The sequence below is a fragment of the Phascolarctos cinereus genome, unplaced genomic scaffold (genome assembly GCF_003287225.1).
Source record: "Phascolarctos cinereus isolate Bilbo 61053 unplaced genomic scaffold, phaCin_HiC Scaffold_5;HRSCAF=322, whole genome shotgun sequence".
Classification (NCBI taxonomy): domain Eukaryota; kingdom Metazoa; phylum Chordata; class Mammalia; order Diprotodontia; family Phascolarctidae; genus Phascolarctos; species Phascolarctos cinereus.
In genome coordinates, this window is record NW_027555958.1 from 273497116 (window position 1) to 273514868 (window position 17753).

The window sequence follows — 17753 nt, forward strand, 5'->3', positions numbered from 1 at the left end:
GCAGTAACACCAGAATGCTTTTTACCCAGCACAAAGAGAACTTCCTTCCCCAAAGTAGATCTTGTCAAACAAGGAAGGAAAATCACCTTTGTAAAAATACTACGCTACTAGTTCAAGTAGGAGGAGACAACCTTTTTCAGTTAACTGTCCTACTCTTTTTTTTTTTTTGGCTAGGCAATGGGGTTAAGTGACTTGCCCAGGGTCACACAGCTAGTAAGTGTTATGTGTCTGAGGCTGGATTTGTGTCCTACTTACTCTTGAACTGGGCTTTAGAGGTTGGTTTGGCAGATAATAAAACAAATTCGAGAGGAAATGACTGCCAAACCCTGCCTTTAATTTCTTGAATGAGGAGTGTGGCTTCTCCAAAAAAAGAAACAGGGTGTCCAATGGCCACCCTTTGCTGCTTTTCTGATTTTAACAGTCTGATAGTTTTCTTCCCCTTTAGATAGTTGTAGTGTTAGCCCACTTTTATGACCTGTAAAGTGACTGGGATCACTTGGTTAATTCAACCATCTGGAAGAGAAAATCAGAATAACAGAATGACAAGATCTGAAAATGGATCTGGAGATATCATCTAGTTCAGCCTCTGCCTCTATGGCCAAACCATGTTGGTGACAGGATTGTTTATTCTTTTCTTAAAGCACTTTGGTCTTTTCTCGATTTGTATCAATCTTTTGTCTAGACTCCACTAGGGATGGAGATTCTGAACACCCCAAGTGGCTTGCTTCATAACTGCTGAGGGGGCCATTAGGTTCTCTTTCTAAATTACTAATCCAACTATATGGAAGGCTTTTACTGGGAGAATGCTGACCAGTTAAATCTGACAACCAAATAAGACCTGTTAACACAGATTCTTAGAATGGTAAAGCTGAAGAGACCTTAGAAATAATTTAGTAGAACATCCTTACTTTTACCCTGAGGGGAACTGAGCTTCTGAAAGCTTAGGTATCTTGCCCAAAATCTACACAAGTAGTTAGGAGCAGAGTCAGAAGTAGAATTCAAATTTTTACCTGCTGGGCCAATAACATAATAGCACCCCTCATGCAATCTCTTTCTGTAAAAGATGTCTCTAAAGTAAGAGGACATTCCATAACTGACTTCTCAGTTACTTTAAAGTGATACCTTGTATTCAGACATGGTTAAGTGTTTCTCCCTTGCCTTAAGTATGAGTAAGGAAAAGAATTCCTGCACTGCAAAATGAGTTACAAACTTGACCCCTTAAAGCTAGACTAATGCAGAGCTGCCACATACACTGTTGTGAGAATTCTTGAGCTTGAATGGAGGGTGACAGATTAAATGTTACTTACTCTATATGACCAGATCCAAGTGAAGACAAAGCAAATGTGGGCAGAATAAAGGAGTTTTTGAGCCTCAGTAAAGCCAGTAGATCCAAAGCCAAGGATTCTGAATGACAAGGTCAAATTCCTTTGATGTCTTAGAAAAGGAAACAGTACCAGATCCAGGATGGCTTTGAAAATAAAAAAAGTATGTGGTTTTGAACCTGCCATGGAAGCCTGGCCCTGCAGTGGATCATGGGAACCTTATATAGATAATTTGATCTGTTCATTTTAGAGGGAAACTGATGTGAAGAAATATTAAGTCACTCACCCAGGGTCACAAATCCCACCAAAGTCTTCTCAGCCTAACTCTAGTGGGTTTTTTTTTGTTTTGTTGTTGTTGTTGTTGTTCTCTATAGCAAACAGGGGGGAAAGTAGTTCTTCTGTAGCCAGGTATAGTAGGAAGCTGGCTGTGAACCAAGCTATGGTTGTACCGAAACCTGCACTTGGTGAGATAAATACTGAGAAGAGATCAATCCTAAGTTTTCTCATCACTCCTCTTTCATTGCCTTGGAAGCAAGGAAGGAATATTCTGTGTACAGAGAAGTGTCAACAAGGAATTTTCATTTATCCTATAAATGTTTAAGTACATATTGCTACTGTCTTGCAGATTTCCCAGTATTTCCCACAGTCTTAACAATAGGTGGAACTCTTTCATTTAGCTTGACTTCTGGCAAGTTGAGAAGTTATGCTATGGCTTAAGAAAACCATCAGAAGTGATGTTATTTCTTCAAGGGTCTCTCTAACATCATTTTTCTTCCTACTGATTCCTGATGAGGCTCCCAAAGCTCTTCCCTCCTTTTAGGAATGTGGTTTTGTTTTGTTTTGCTTTTTCACTATTCTCCAGATTTTTTTCTCCTTAATAAAATAAATTGGCTTCTGGACTTAGAATTGGCCAAGGATGCTATGTAGAAGGGATATGACAGGCAGCTATACACAGTGTGGTAGATAGCATGCTGGACTTGAAGTCAGGCAGATCTGGGTTCAAATCCTACCGCAGATATTTATTGGCTGTGTGACCCTGGGCAAGTCACTTAAACCTCTCGGTCTGTCTCTTGTGTAAAATGGGAATAACATCTACCTCAATGTTTTGAGGATCACATGAAATGATATATGTAAAGCACTTTAACAACCTTAAACCACTCTGGTATTGTTCAGTCGTGTACCTGTTAGTTATCATTACTATTCTTGTTATTCTCCAAATACAAGTGTTGGCCTAGATGACCTCTAAGCTCCCTTACAAGTATAAAACTCTAATGGTTACCTGAATGTGGAATATATGACCAGAAGGCAATGGAAACATTTAAAATACCCACAAAGCAAAATATAGGCATTCTCTTTACTATTATACCAAGGCAGAATTTGATGGTGCCAATCTATTTCCTACTGAATGGTCTAGGACTACCAAGCCATCTCAATGCAAACACAACTTGCTACTTCAACCCACTCCTTGTGACCGAAGAGAGTTTGGGTTGGATTTCTAGTGCAATCTCCTCTGCCTCGGGGGAATGAGGAAAATTAAGTCTCATATGCCCTCTTGTGGGGGGAAAGTACACATCAGTACATTTGATGGTATCTCTCAACGTTTATGGTTTGTAACGGGGACGAGTGAGATTCTGGGGTACTGGAAAACTGGCCAAGAATAGTCTTGAAAAAATCGCAAAGTGTGAACCTTGAACTCCAGCTGAGGAGACCTAGATTCTAGTCAGTAGAGCACAGAGAGAGGCCTACGCAAAATGAACGAATGAATGAGTGAATAAAGAAATAGACGGAGAGTTAATGTTACCTAGTGCATCAAGAACTGGTCTCAAAGTCAGGAAAGCCGGGATTCAAAATGTGCTAGGCAAGTGAGAGCAGGTTTCATCTGGCAGAGGGGAATTTCTCATAAGGAGCTCCCTACACCAGTGACATCACAGGTCTGGCTGAAGGGGGGACAAAACCTAAAGCCAAGCACCAAAGCACAAGGTTCAGAAGGCTCTCAGGATGCTATCAGTCCTGTGGGTGTGGCAGCATGTGGGAAAGGGCTAATGTGAGAACTTCGCACAGAACAGAGAGTGAGAAATCTCCCATTGGGAAGCCAAAAGAACTTTAAAGACAAAGCTGTAGACAAGACTATGAAGCAAGAGGGGGAGGGGCAGCTGACATAAACACAGCAATGGAGGAAGAGGAACAACAACAAAAAAAGGTCTCCATAAGCCATCGAGAAATGTCAGCGGTTAGTCTGGTGACGCACTTCTGGGGCAGCTAGGTGGCACGGTGGATAGAGCACTGGCCCCGAGCTCAAATCCAGCCTCAGACGCTAGCTGTGTGACTCCGGGCAAGTCACTGAACCCGAACTGCCTCGCAGGAAAGAATTAAAAAAAAAGAAATGTCAGCAGTAGGACTGACCAAGCTGGTTATCGGAAAAACTCAAAAGAACACTTAGACTCTGGAGCTTTACCTGACATCCATGCAGATGCAGCACAAATAAAATGGAGCCAGGTCCCGCTTGCACAACACGAGTAAGTATTAAATAAGCATCTTGCAGAAAGCCCTCCTGGGATGCTGAAAGCAGTCCATTTCACTTGCTTAAATCTAGGGATATTGCAGGGGAGTTCAGAGACTTGAGCATGAGCATGTGACTACAAGTGAAAGTCCCATGTGAGTCATGGCACACCTAGCTCCCCTCCTCAATTAAGTGTCCTCTGGGACACCCCTTGAACAGCACTGTTGTGGCTCAAAGGGATTTGCTAACAGAATCATTTTGCCAGCCTCTTCCAAAGCTGCTTCAGCACATGGGTAAGAAGGGTGTAATAATGTGTTTGGAGAGGACGCATTAAAAAGACAGAGTAAGAACCTGGTCTTTTGCCCACCCTAGGCAGGCTACTTCAACCAAGCAGACAAGGATACTAACAAATGACCTACAGCAGAAACCCTATGTGTCCTCCTCCAACAGAGGAAGAATGAAGTAGAAGCTATCTCCAAATACAAGAGCAAATTAAATCAAGTGGACTTTTAAAACACAGTTTGGTTAACAAAGCACCAATAAGGAGTGAAGCTAGGGAACTTGAATCAAGGCCCCCATCCTGGGACCTCAGAGCTTGTTTTCATCTCTATAAAGTGGGAGAGATTAATACCACCTTCTTCACTAGGCTGCTGACCAGATTAATTTATGCCCTCTGGGCACAAGGCATTGTCTAAAGTTCTGTGAGTGGCTCTGAGAAAACTGTAAGGCAAACACAAGGTCTCATACTTCTCAAATGAGTAGTTTATTGTTTTCCAAATTCACACGTGGGCTGATAGGAACTCTAACTTGACTCTGGTATTTCCAAAACTAAATGTGACAACAAGGAAGGGAGGGTGGGAATCAGGTTTCCAGCACAACAAACTGATTGTTCAACCTCTTATTTTTCCCATATGCTGCCACTGATTTTAAGACAGAACAGCTCAGGAAGTAGAGATGGTGAAGTAAAAAGCCACAATATACAGTGTGACCTAGAGGACCTTGCCTGAACATATTTTGACAAGCTCTGATTTCCTACTTTAAATATGAAGCAGCTCCTCAACTAGGGATCAGTAGTATTATATAAAGAGCAGCAGTTCAGCTCTAAGAACTCATTTAGTAAAAGAGCTAGACCGCTAGGAAATTGATTACAGGGACACGCAGGGTGTTGAAGCACTACCCTACTGGCAAGCAGAATGATTATTTCAAAGCTTGCCTATTCTTATGTCTTTAATCTTTCAGGGAGTCTCCCCAACAACACTAAATGTAAACTGGAAAGAGTACTCTAAAAGGGATATTCAAGTCAGTCAGTCAGTCTGTTCCCTTCCAAGAAAATAAGCCACTAGAAACTGGGTGGGTCATTTCATTCCTCTGCCTTTCGGACTTGCAAAACAGCATAGTACAGAAAGTGACAGGAATTATGTGTTTTAAAGAACTGAAATTGGCAATTCACATAATTCAAGTTCCCAGGCAACAAAACACAGAGAATGCTAAATTTATAAGCAACCTAGACAACGTGTTGTTCGATGGGGGAAATCAGGACATTCCCTTTTAGAAAAGTGCTCTGAAAACCTCGTTAGAAGACCACTACGTGCCTAAATCAGTCAAACAATATGGTACCGCGTGCCTTTGAGAAGTCCAAAGGGTTCAACCCTATCAAGGTTCCTAACTCCCAATCAGCATGCAGGTATAGGTGAGTAGTATCTCAAAGAATTAATATAGATTAATCCAAATCTCATTTTCAAAACAATAAGAATCAGTTTTGAAAAAATCATTTTCATGCTCTTATGGTTAATCTACACATAGTGAGCTGTTCTCAAACAGGTGAAAAAAAGACGACATGAAAGGGGAGAGGGAGAAATGTAGAAGTCATTATGAATTTATTATTTACACAATTGTTAAAGTACACAAATACAGTGGTAATACAAATGAGCTGTTCAGAGATATTTGTTACCAATACACAGGTTGATACAGACATTCTAACTACATTTCCTGCAGGTAATGGTGGGGAGTTAAATATCATGGAAGGACAAGAACTGTCCACAACCAAACACAATTCTAGAAATCTGCATCTGAAACCACTTTTCAAACATACTCTGTCAATTCCAGGTCCTGGATACCGGGAGGAAGAAAGGCTGCCTTTGATATGTCTTTCTGGCATTACATCAGAAACCACAGATATTTACAAAGAAAGCACACTTTAGTGTACGACGGTAGCTGATAATGACATGCCTGAAAGGTTAAAAAAACCTAACTCAGTAAGACATTCAGCTACACAAAAATATCCCTCCACTAATCAACACTTTGAATCTTCCTATTGCACTCCCAAAACTCAGGCTCCCCCAACCCTGTCAAGTAAATACTCCCTAAAAGCTCATAAAAGCAACCAGATTAGGGCTTTGGAAGAAATCAATTATTGGGATTAAATGGAATAACTACTGGCGATGAAAATGAAAGTGACTGGCCAAACATTGCAACATCGATTTAAAAAAATTAGGTGTCTTCATAAACAAATGTTTCAGTTCTAGGAAATCGGGGTTCAGGGGGAATGAGACTAATGGATAAAGAGTAGGAGAAAGGGGTGGCTATAGCTTAGCTTCCAAACAGGACAGACTCTCCAGTGGGCTGATTAGAAAGAAATATAAAAATACCTATGTATATGTATAGATATATATATATATAGATATATATATATTGCACCTTGATTCCCAAGACAGAAAAAGCTCACATCTACTTTGCTTGAGTAAAGATTTGGTATCACTATGGTTCGGTGTTTCTGTGAGTGCTGCAAGATTAACAATAAGAAACATCATTTTATGAAAAGCTACCAAGAGCAGAAGTCCCCGAGAGGCTCCAGAGGAAGAAGATGCTGTGTATAGAAGCCATTTGCCTTCTAGTAGGTTTTTGAATCAACCCTGCACTTCTTTGTTTCTCTTCGGTGTACACACACACACACAACTCAGGGCTACCAAAAAATCTTGCCCCATAAATGCATGACCATAACCTGCTGGCATGTTAAAATTTCAAATGCAGGCTGAAAGCATCTATTTCTTGTCACTTCCAGGGATTCCCCTTCATCTGTTCAGCCCATGTGGGTAAACCTTGGCATCAAATGATGGCAGACCAGTTACCTTGAGCACATAGTTGTTACTACAAATGAAATGCCAATCTTGTATTGGTAGCATTTATAGTCCACTTCAAATTTTCCCCAATTCAAAGGCATTTGGGCAACCAACATCGAGAAAATCATACACTAACCCGAATCTCTCAATTACAATCTTCTCACAGGAAATCAGAAACATAGACTCAGTTTTTAATCATAAGAACTCCCAGCTGTTCAATCTGGGTCTCAAGAGCCTTGGCTTCAATATTCTTCAGAAGACTTCTTATTTCCCTTCCCATGCTCCTTGGGAAAGAATAGTGTCTTGCGTTGTTTGAAAGCAGCCCCGCACCGTTCAAGCAGCAGTCTTAGCTCTCTGACTGTACTGAAGACTGGCAAGAAATTCAAAACGGCTTTGTGTTGTAGGGGCCTTTTGGTTTTACATAGGGAAGAATGAACAAGATAGCCAGAAAGCAAGTTAATGAAACTACAAGTCACACACACACACATATATATGTGTGTACATATATATGTATATAAAACTTTGATGAGAAAACCCCCTCCAAACTGGATTGTACAAAGACAACAAAAAAAACACAAAAAAATTTGATCATTTTAATTCACATACACTCCCTGCCTGAAAACTCCAAGCCAGTGTCTTTGATGCAGAATTCTTCAAAGTCAACATCTTTTAAGTCAGACCGGAAAAAAATAAAATAAAATAAAATAAAATTAAAAAAAGACAAAAACGCAACAATAAAAAGACAGAATTCTTTACATAGATTTAAGCCAATAATTTTTAGCAAAATGATACAAAACTGTCTTAAACCAAGTAAAAGATTTATAGTTACAGTAGAATAATAAGGGGTAGCATAAGTTTACCACCAGTGGAGGGAAAAATGAAAAGACTCTCGGAATGGGAGTTTGATTCTCTTTGCAAATTGTCTCTCTCTTACACTCTGGTTTTTCTTCCCAGCCCCGTTATAACTGAGTTCTTTGTGACGGGGCATCAGGTTTCAGTCCCTGGCGATGGCAGCACTTGGAGTTTGTTCAGTTTGGGGTATTTTTTTTATTTCCCCCATGAGCATCGCTGGGTAAAAAGGCCTGGAGAGCTCCTGGTGTTAACGTTTTCTGTTCTAGATCGGGGGACGTTTCACTAGTAAAGCCATTGGTAGGTAACATAGTAGATCAGCCATGCATTGTCTGCCCCTCCACAGCAAAAAGGAGATTTCTCATCGGTGCACGACAGACTGAAGACCACTGGAAGTCACCCGACCGGGAATCTGTCGGAGCCAAAGCACAGGAGAATGTCAGCGTGTAGCCCGAGAAATGCGGGACCAGTCGAGTGGGTGCAAAATACCAAGGTGGTAAAGCCCTGGGAAGATCAGGAGCTCTACATTCATAAATGCCAACCAGCACCCACTCTAGGTCACCTCCTCCCACAGCTTGCTGGAAGGGAATTGCAGACGAAAAGCACCTCTGCCACCAGAAAAATGTGCTCAGCCAGAACGAGTGACAGAAATCAGGGAAGGAAGAAGGGGCATGCAAGCAAGGAAAATCAGGTTATGACTTAGCTGAGTTCTTGAAATTGATCTGGTGAGAATTCAAGAGGGCTAGAGATAAACCTCACCCAATCCCTCCCTCTTAACAAGTGTCTTGCCTTTTTGGAAATGGCTACACAAGCCCCAGTTGAGTACTAAGACACTCCCCTTTGGGAGAAGATGTGAGAAGTGGCTCCCATCAAGATATTTCCATGGCTACAACGTTAAACTACAGGTGTCACACAGCAGTGACTAGACCTGACCAAAGCTGCAAGTCTGCTGTTCACAGGAAATGCAGAGTATTGAATTGCAAATGGGAAGTAAGCAGGAGCTTCCAGCCATGCACGAACTGAAGCAAGGGAAAGGGGGTGTGGGAAGAGTAAAGAGCAGGTGGCTACGGCTAGATGGGTTAATACAGACAGTAGCTGTATGGATGAGAAGGTTGGCAAAGTGATTTGAGTTTGAAAAGAAAAACAACATGAGAGCACAAAAAGAAAAGAGCAGAAGAGGTGACGGAAGAAGCTAGGAGGCGCTGAGACCATTATGGGTCTTTCAATTCGGCAAGAACTAAAAAATTTAACCCCAACTTAAGCAAGGAACTCCTCAGCTAAACACTACAAAACAAAGAACAGCCTGGTCCCATCTGCTTCCAAATAGGTAGAGATTGATGCCATCATGCCTGTTTAAGACACCAGCCTCAGAAGGCTCCAAACAGCCAGGTGCAAATGTAGTGGTACAGGATCAAACAGAGCAGGATTTGACAAAGGCTTTGGCAGGGAGAAGCATGGACTGGGGGAGAGGAAAATGGGAAGAATCTACAACATTAAATGGGTTTCACTTATAAGAAAGCCCTTTGCTTTGATGAGACAATATGAAGACAGGTCTTTGTCAAAAGTACAACTGGATTCCATTTCCTGAATTTATTCAGATCCACATCTCAATGCAGAGATTGCTATCTCCCATGCAAAGTAACCAGCTGCTTTGAAATCCACACCAAAAACCCTCAATCTAACTCAAGTACCTGGCATGCAAGCCCAGCCCCACATGGAGGCTCCCAAAGGTGGGAAGGACAGAGGAAGAAGGGTGGTCAGCTCCCACCCCAGCCTCTGAGTCTTGATGGCTAACGAGACGGGACTGAACATCAACACACTCACCCAGTGCTGCCTTCCAACGGGTAGACGAGCAGCTACTTGCCGTGGTGTTCGAAAGGAATGCTATTCTGAGTTGGGGGGAAAAGACAGCTGTTGGTAAGAGTCCTGCTGGCCAAACACAGCATTGTGAGGTCATCGTCCCACCTGACTTCCTAAGTGCAGCCTCTATTTCCAAAGATCTTCATTTCTCCTAATCTCAAAACCAGATCCATAACACACACATGCAGAAACCTCTTTATGATCAGCTCTTACAAGAGCTTGCTATCTGGTATTTTTTTTTTAAAGAAAATATTGGGGAAAGGGGAAATCTCAGGTGATGACATGCATTTTTTTTCTTCCGAGCATACTGCCTAGCAAATATTAGCCAGCCTTCTGATCCAAGAGAATTTGTATTACCCCCAACCATCCCCTCTCTTGCCAAATATTGCTTCAGTCTTTCAGCCCCAAATTAGGGAAGCTAGTCATTCTTCTTCTTCTTAAAGCTAATCCATGAGAAGGCAGACAAGAGAACAGATCCCGTATGAATTTCGTCTACTCAGTTTTGTTTCCAAATCGTGGGTATATTTAACTTCATCCTTAAACACTAAGTTGAGAAAGCTGGTCAATGACTGTGGAAGAATGAGTCAAAATGGATAAATTTCTGTACTTCAGCAAATTCTGAGATCAAGCTGTTTGGATCCTTTGCATGCGAAGGCTCTTGTATCTTGACTAACAAATCCTATTACATGCCCCTGAAGGGATAATCACCTTAAGTAACAGTCTAGAAACAGTCCCTAGAGTTTGGCAAGGAAGTCCATTTATAAACAGTAAGGAAACTTTCAAACTGATTCCAGCAGAGAGAGAAACTGGGTTACTGTCAAATTCTTGGTAGCACAGAAAAGAATGCCAGCTCTGAGGCATAACTGATAAAACCCAGCAGTAATCCAAAGGGCAGGAATCTCAGACCCAGGTATCTTCTGAGCAGGACAACTTTTTTGATGACCAGCAGGTAAAGTAAGCTAATTTCAGAAAGAAGACAATTTTTCTAAATTGGCAGTATTTTTCTTTTCCTTAGGATGTAATGGTCACAAGTTAATGATGAATGAGCTAGATGCTGATTGCTATTCACTTGTAGAATAAAAGACTTAAACCAGATTTCGGGGAGAGGGGCCAGGGAAAAGAATAACCAGAATCCCAGGGTCGCTAGAATTAAAAACCTTGAGCTCATCTATGTAACATCATAAAAAAGGTACCACTCAGAAATGCCATGCAGGAGTGTGAAAGTGGAAGAAGCTAAGTTCTAGGAGTTAAAAAATGGCTTAAGGCAACACACAACTTTCTTCAGTAACAACTAGTTAAAAATGAAGGCTTCCAAAATGATAAACTGTGTTATTGAGATATAGCCCATCTCTGCCCCCTTCCTATTCTGCAATTGACATACTTTTCAGACTGAATTACATACTAAGTCTTTGAGAAACAAATGAGACTTGAGTCTCTTAAGAGGCTAAGAGTGTGTTTACACCAATGGTAATGTATACATTCAGAAATAACTGAAATCTCTTGAATACACTAGTTGATGCTTTAATAGATTCAAAACACTTGCTGCTCTAAGAACTGTATAGATGATGAGATAGAGAAGAAGAGATCTCCCCCACCCCACCCAATCCCCCTGGGACATTTCCTGGGACTGCAAGATAATAGAAAGGAAAACCAGAGCTAAGATTCAATAGTAGACAGCTGCCTCGAGAGGTAAGTTAGTGGGAAGAAGCTTCTGCAAGCTCTTGGGCAGTCTATGGAATCGTCCAGGAAATATGGCAGCCTCTGTCTGATTGAGTCACTGTATTATCGCCTGCCTACTGTATAGCAATATTCTTTGCAAATATCATGGCTGTTTATGGCTAATCTAAAAATGTTTTCTACACAGGAACCCACTAGGGTTTGAGGGGGGAAATATGAATGTGCTGATGATACAGTTTTGCATCTGTAGAAGATGCGAAAAGCCTTTTCATAAAGTATCCTTAGCTGTATTTCAGAAGATGGAAAAATTTTGAAAGGTCTGCAGGAGGAAGAAGTGTCTCTGATCTAGCTATCTATACAGTCGTTGGTGCCTTCAAAGGACCCCTCCCAAGTAAAGACCACTGACAAATGTTGAGGCTGTCTGTCCTCTTAAAGAGGACATACTGTTACTTAGTATCAAAATTTTTGAAGATTCTTCCCTACATTCAAAGCCCTGGACTGCCAATCAGTATTACCCTTCTTGATTAGGTAAGGGGAAAGTGAAATGAACAAGAGCTAAAAGCCAACCAAACCATTCTGAAGGAAGAGAAAGATATAGAGGCTCTTTGACAATCAAATAATGTGAAGTTACCTCTATAATTTTCAGGGACTTTGCAAGAGGGACAAGGCACTTCCTATGTGTATCATATTAACTTAACTATGTCAACATCAAAGGTAGCAGGAGAGGTTAATAAACTTTGATTTTAAGAAGTGGTCCAACGCCTCTGAGAGCCAAAATACTGATTATGAATCTCTATAATTTTCTTTTAGGTCCAATCTTTTTAATAGATGATTCATTTTGCTTTGTTATTATTATTATTTTAAATTAGGTATTCCAACCCTACTGGTCAAATGTTAACTGGCCAAAGTGCCATACAATACGAGACAACCCTACAAGTATCACACGCAATTTTTAGACTCCCAAAGCCACGTTAGAATATGAGTCTAGGCAGGACTGGGCAAAGAGAGGTACTCAGGAAAAACTAGTTCACCTCCCTTAGTACTGTTTACCCTAATTTCTGAGAGCTTTCCAAAACTACCAGGGGAGTAAGCGGTCTTTAAATTAATATGAATGCTACAGGTATAAAATGGAAATGAAGTATAGATTAGCATGTGTATTACATTCCACATTGGACCATTTCACTGTTCATGGGGGAAAAGGCATACTAGGCCATTTCTACTGATTAGATCATAAAATATCTTCAAAATTCAAAATTCGATTAATCTAAGTACCATCCATAGGGGTAGTGTGCTCCAGATCTCATACTACTAATAGGGAAACGGGCTACCTCATCAATATTGTTTGTCATTCCCAGAAACAGTCAAACATTCTTATATGTATCCCACCTTCACCAAATCAATGACCATTTAAAAAATATTGAAAAAAATCATAAGGGGAACCTGGAAAGCAATTTTCTTCTCCATAAGACAAAATTATACAGCTACAATTTTGGATAAATGTAGGGCTTATTCTCTGTCAACTCCATGTACTGTCACCCAACACACAACTCACTAGCCAAACTATAACTTCAATTAGGCAAGAAGTCTACCTAATTTAGAAACTAAAAAGTATCACAATTAACAAGGATGTCATTTCAAAAGCCACCACAAGAACCAATTCTCCAGCTAATCTTTCAAACTGACATGTCAAATCAAGCACTCCAGTATTGACTTGGGTAACTCATTTCCTATATGTAAAATTTTGCAGGACATTTGCCAGTAACCAAGTTGTAAACAAGCATAGAGGTAAGTGACCAAGGACCAAAAGACAGATTTTGCTTTGGTCTATTCTAATTACTGAAAGGGCCCCACAAACACAGGAACTGCCTCGGATGGGGAACAAAATGGATAACACATGTAAAGATCTGTCCTAGTTTGTTGAAGTAGGTATGCATCAAAGCAGAATGAAAAGAGAAAAAGAATGTGCATAGAATAAAGTGGTTAAGAGGGAGAAATCTGAGGCCTGGCTTGGAGCTGAGGATTCTTCATCATGGCTCTGTTGCCTTCACCTTGCATCAAGTTTATATTTCTTTCAATGGGCAAGTTCTCATTAGCGAAGGGAGCAAATAAGATACAAAGAAGGCATAAAACCAAATTTGACCCAATTCCATAATACTGTACTAAGGAAAAGAAAGTTATTTGTCACCCACTGTGTAACATGCGTACCCAGGACTTGACATGTGTCTGGAAGAACAAAGGGTAATCAGCTCACTACACAAAGAAAGACTCACACTACAAGTTAATAATTTTTAAAAAAAAATCAATTCCTTGACTCGTCTTGCTCTTTAACTAGGTTTAGTTCTCCAAACTAAAAAAAATGAGGAAAACTTTTCCAAGCAGGGCCTATAATAATGGCCTGTCATATGAGCAAGAGGTACAGGCAGTTTATTGTTTAGATTATGTCTATGAAAGACAGAAGTCCAGGGTACATGATCACAGTACTCAGTGGGAGGCAAACACAGGACGGATTAAATAACAAGAAGAGAAAAGGCCTTCGATGGTTTTTTGCTCACTGGCTCCTTTAAGGAAAAGGGCCCTTAAGTACGTATAGCTCAACTCCCTCAGTGAATCTCAACCTTGGCAGGAAAATAGCTATTACAAATCTGAGACCCAGGAAGCTGAGAAGACTTCTAAAATATTTAAAAGATTTCAAATAGGCCTTGCTCCACTCATATCCCTGAGGTAAAGGAACAAAAAACAAAACCTTAAATCACACACAAGACACGGGGGATCCATCTTGTCTAGTCAGTGCAGGGGAAGCAGCAGATTAAAACTGAGGAGTCACATTTACACACGTTACCATGCTGTGATCCCTAGCTCTCCCTCTGGTAAGGTGTGCCCAGATTTCGTACCTGTGAGGTTGACATGCGAGAGGTATCTTGTCGGCCTGTTAAATCAGACGAAGAGATATTGACTGGGGCACCACGATGCAGTCTCATACTCACTTTCCGCTCTCTTTCCATTCCGGAGACAGGCCGAGGAGAGGTGTTAGCTAGGAGAAAAGATACAAATGGAGTGAAACTATAAAGTCTCTCTTTATTCACCCATCTTAGAATCTAGCTTCAAACTCCATTATTTAGCATATTTTACTTTTGAAATAAGTGGGCCTATAACCCTCTAACAATTCTGAACTCTGAGATCAAGAGGGTCACCAGCCTTATAGTTATGATTACAGTAGTACACTACCACACCTGTCTGGGAAAGCAGATTTCAAAGGACTCAGAGCAAAAACAGGTAGAATCCCATGGAGTAAAATGCCTGAGGGGCTGCAAGCCCAGGAGGGATGGCAGATGCTCAAAAAAGAAATTCTGAAGACACAAAGGGAAACAGCTCCACTGAAGAAGAAAATGAGTTTATAGAATAATCCTGTAAAAATAGCGTTACAGATATTAACCCTTTGAATGAGCTAAGGCTTACAAGGGAAGTTAAGGAAAACAAAAAAAAATTATTTTCAACTGTACTGGGTGCAAAAGGATCAAAGAAGGTATAGGATTTTTGTCTGGGGTGGATGGAATGTTGCTAACTGGTAAGAACGAAGGCGACAAAATTACTCAACTTTTCTTTTGTTTGTTTTCTCTACAAAGGAGAATGGCCTTTATACTGGAAATGACAGAATAAAAATGACTAATAGGGAGTTCATACCCAAGGTAAGTAAGGAGATATTAAATTCAGGTAATCCAGCCCAGATGATATCTCCTCAGGCCCTGAAAGAACTGGTTGATGTGACTGCTGAGCTTCTTTCAGTGATAAACTGTATTGAAGATGTACACAAAAACTGGAGAAGAACAAATATTGTCCTACTTTTCAAAAAAGAGAAGAAAATAGAGCCTGTAAACTATAGGCCAGTGAGTTTGACTTTGATTTCCAGGAAGATTCTAGAATGGATCATTAAAGAGATGGCTGGTGCCCATCTAGAAAGGGAAGCAGTGATTCCAAAGAGTCATCATGGGTTCAGTGAAGAAGGTCATGCTAGAATAACCTAACTTCCTTTTTTAACAGGATTAGTAAAACAGCAGATGAGAGGGATGTCATGGGTGTAGTTTGAAAAATTTTGGCAAAACTTTTGACCAAGTATCTCATACTATTCTTGTGGAGAGAAAATGGAAAGAAGAGGATAAGACAGATGAGAATACAATCACACGGAATCAGAACTAGTTGGATGGCTGCAGAGTAGTTTGTTTATGGTTCAATTTGAGCTTTGAAGACTAAGCAAATAAACATTTATAAAGTAACTACTATGTTTCAGGCACCATTCTAAGTGCTTTACAAATACCTCATTTGATCCTTATAACTAACCATGCTGGGCAAATGTTACTAATATCCCCATTTTACAGCTGAGGAAACTGAGGCAAACAGATTAAGTGACTAGTTCAAGGTCACAAAGCTAATGTCTGAGGCCAAATTTGAACTCAGGTCTTTCCAACTCTTAGGCCCAGCAGTCACTGCTATACCCCAGGGATCTGTTTGGCCTAATGACTTAGATGGATAAAGACACAGGAGGTATGATCATTAAATTTGCAGGTGACACAAAGCTTAAAGGGATAGTTAAACAATAGGGTTGGCATCCCCAAAAAGATCTTGACAGGCTAGAACATTGGGCTGATTCTAATAATTCAACGAGGATAAATGTACAGCTAACTTGCAATTGGGTACCAAAAAAAACCAATCAACTCCACAAATATAAGCTGGGGGAAGGTATGGATAGATAGCAGTTGTTCTGAAAAAGATCTTGGGGTTTTACTGGCTGCATACTCCACATGACAACAGTGTTATGCAGCAGACAACGAAGCTATTATAATCCTGATGTATATTAAGAGAAGCAGAGCTTCTAGGAGTAAAGAGATAATAACCTTACATTCTGCTCTCGTAAGACCTCACACTTGGGGGTGAGGGAGATTGTGTTCTGTTCTGGGCACGACTATTTGAATGCACTGATAAAGCGGAGTATGTCCTGAGGAGGGCAAACAGGATGGTGAAGGATCCTGAGTCCGTGCTATATGGGGCTCGTTGAAGGAACTGGCAAATTTAGCTTGGAGAAAAGACTCATGGGGACATAATAACTATGTTCAAATATTTCAAGTGGAAGAGAGATTAGACTTGTTCTTTTTGGCTCCAGGGAGCTGAACCAGGAGACAGAAATTACAAAGAGATCAATTTAGGTTTGATGGTAAGAAAACTTCTTTAAAATTAGAGCAGTCTAAAAGTGTACTGGCCTGACCTCAGGGGGCTCTTTGAGCAGATGCTGGATGATCATTTTGGGTGCATATTATAGTGGGGATTCCTTTTGCATATGGATATAGGCTGTATGAGATGGCCTCTGAGATCCCTTCCAACTGTCAGATTTTGTTATTCTGTGAAATTCTTTCACAAAGGTATTTTTTTCCAAGAGAGCCATGTCATCTGCTTAGGGGTAATTATCAGAATAAACTTGATAAATAGTAGTCGATATTGAGATAAAATCTGTTAACAAATTAATTACTCAGGCAAAGCAGTGTTGTATCATTTGTATATGATCCCAGAGCAAGCTGGAGCTCAAGCTGGAAAAAGATCTCTCAAGTTCTAAATCTAGGGCATGGTTCTTGAACCATCAACTCCTTCAAAAAAAGTTAAATTAGAAAAAAAAAGAAAACAAAAATAAACTACCGGCTAAAAAAGGGCCTAGGGAAAGCAGCTTTTGTTCGCCCACTTACCAGTATGTGAGGTAGGGGTGAGGGGAGTGGGAGGAGCTACATCTTGTGTTCCCCTGAGGCGGCCTGATGCAGTGGAAGGGAGACCCCGAGTAGCTGGATTTCGGGAATGTCTCAATCGCTCCTCTCGATCCCGGCGTTCCCTTTCGGCATCATCGGCTGCCCGGCTGGCACCCTGAAGAAGGTCAACATTATCAGACCTGGCTTACTGCTAACTTTATCAAGATTCTTTTACAATTATTTGGCCACTTGAGAAAACACTAAGCTATATTTGGGGGAAAGACTTGTCTTGTGATGAGATTAACCACAAGGAAAGGTTAGGAGACTTACTACTGTCATCACAAGGGCAGAACCCTGTTAAAGCCACCTAGAGTGCTTGCTGGGCTTGGAGTCAGGAAGACTTGAATTCAAATTCAGACTCAGACACTTATTAGTTGTTTGACTCTAGTCAAGTCACTGAACCTCTCTTTGCCTCAGCTTCCTCAACTGAAAAATGGGGATAATAGCACCTACCTCCCAGGGTTGTATATTTATAAAGCACTTAGTCCACATAGTAGGTGCTTAATAAATGCCTGTTTCTTTCCTTTCTTCCTAAGCAAGAGAAACTCCATCTCACAACTCCTAAATGCAATCATATAGACAAGGTCAAAGCTCTAAAAAGCTCCTTCAAACCCTATATCTATACTATTGATTATATGAA

General features: G+C 40.7%; 1 protein-coding gene across 6 annotated transcripts in view; it reads right to left on the bottom strand.

The window, feature by feature from the left end:
• The window catches only part of CSNK1D (casein kinase 1 delta), a 64214-nt gene that overhangs the window by 5755 nt on the left and 40706 nt on the right, over window positions 1-17753 (bottom strand). For 3 of the 6 annotated variants that reach the window (XR_002327269.2, XM_021000967.2, XM_021000962.2), the window contains exons 7-8: window positions 17057-17228; window positions 14219-14358 (exon numbers count right to left, since the gene is read on the bottom strand). Coding sequence is in view for 5 of the 6 variants with exons in the window: in XM_021000967.2 (XP_020856626.1) it covers window positions 14219-14358; window positions 17057-17228 (312 nt within the window). In the remaining variant the exon portion in view is untranslated. Of the gene's footprint in view, window positions 1-5682; window positions 8203-9614; window positions 9717-14218; window positions 14359-17056; window positions 17229-17753 lie in introns of those variants that run through there. The other 3 variants (XM_021000965.2, XM_021000963.2, XM_021000964.2) reach the window with 3 other exon arrangements.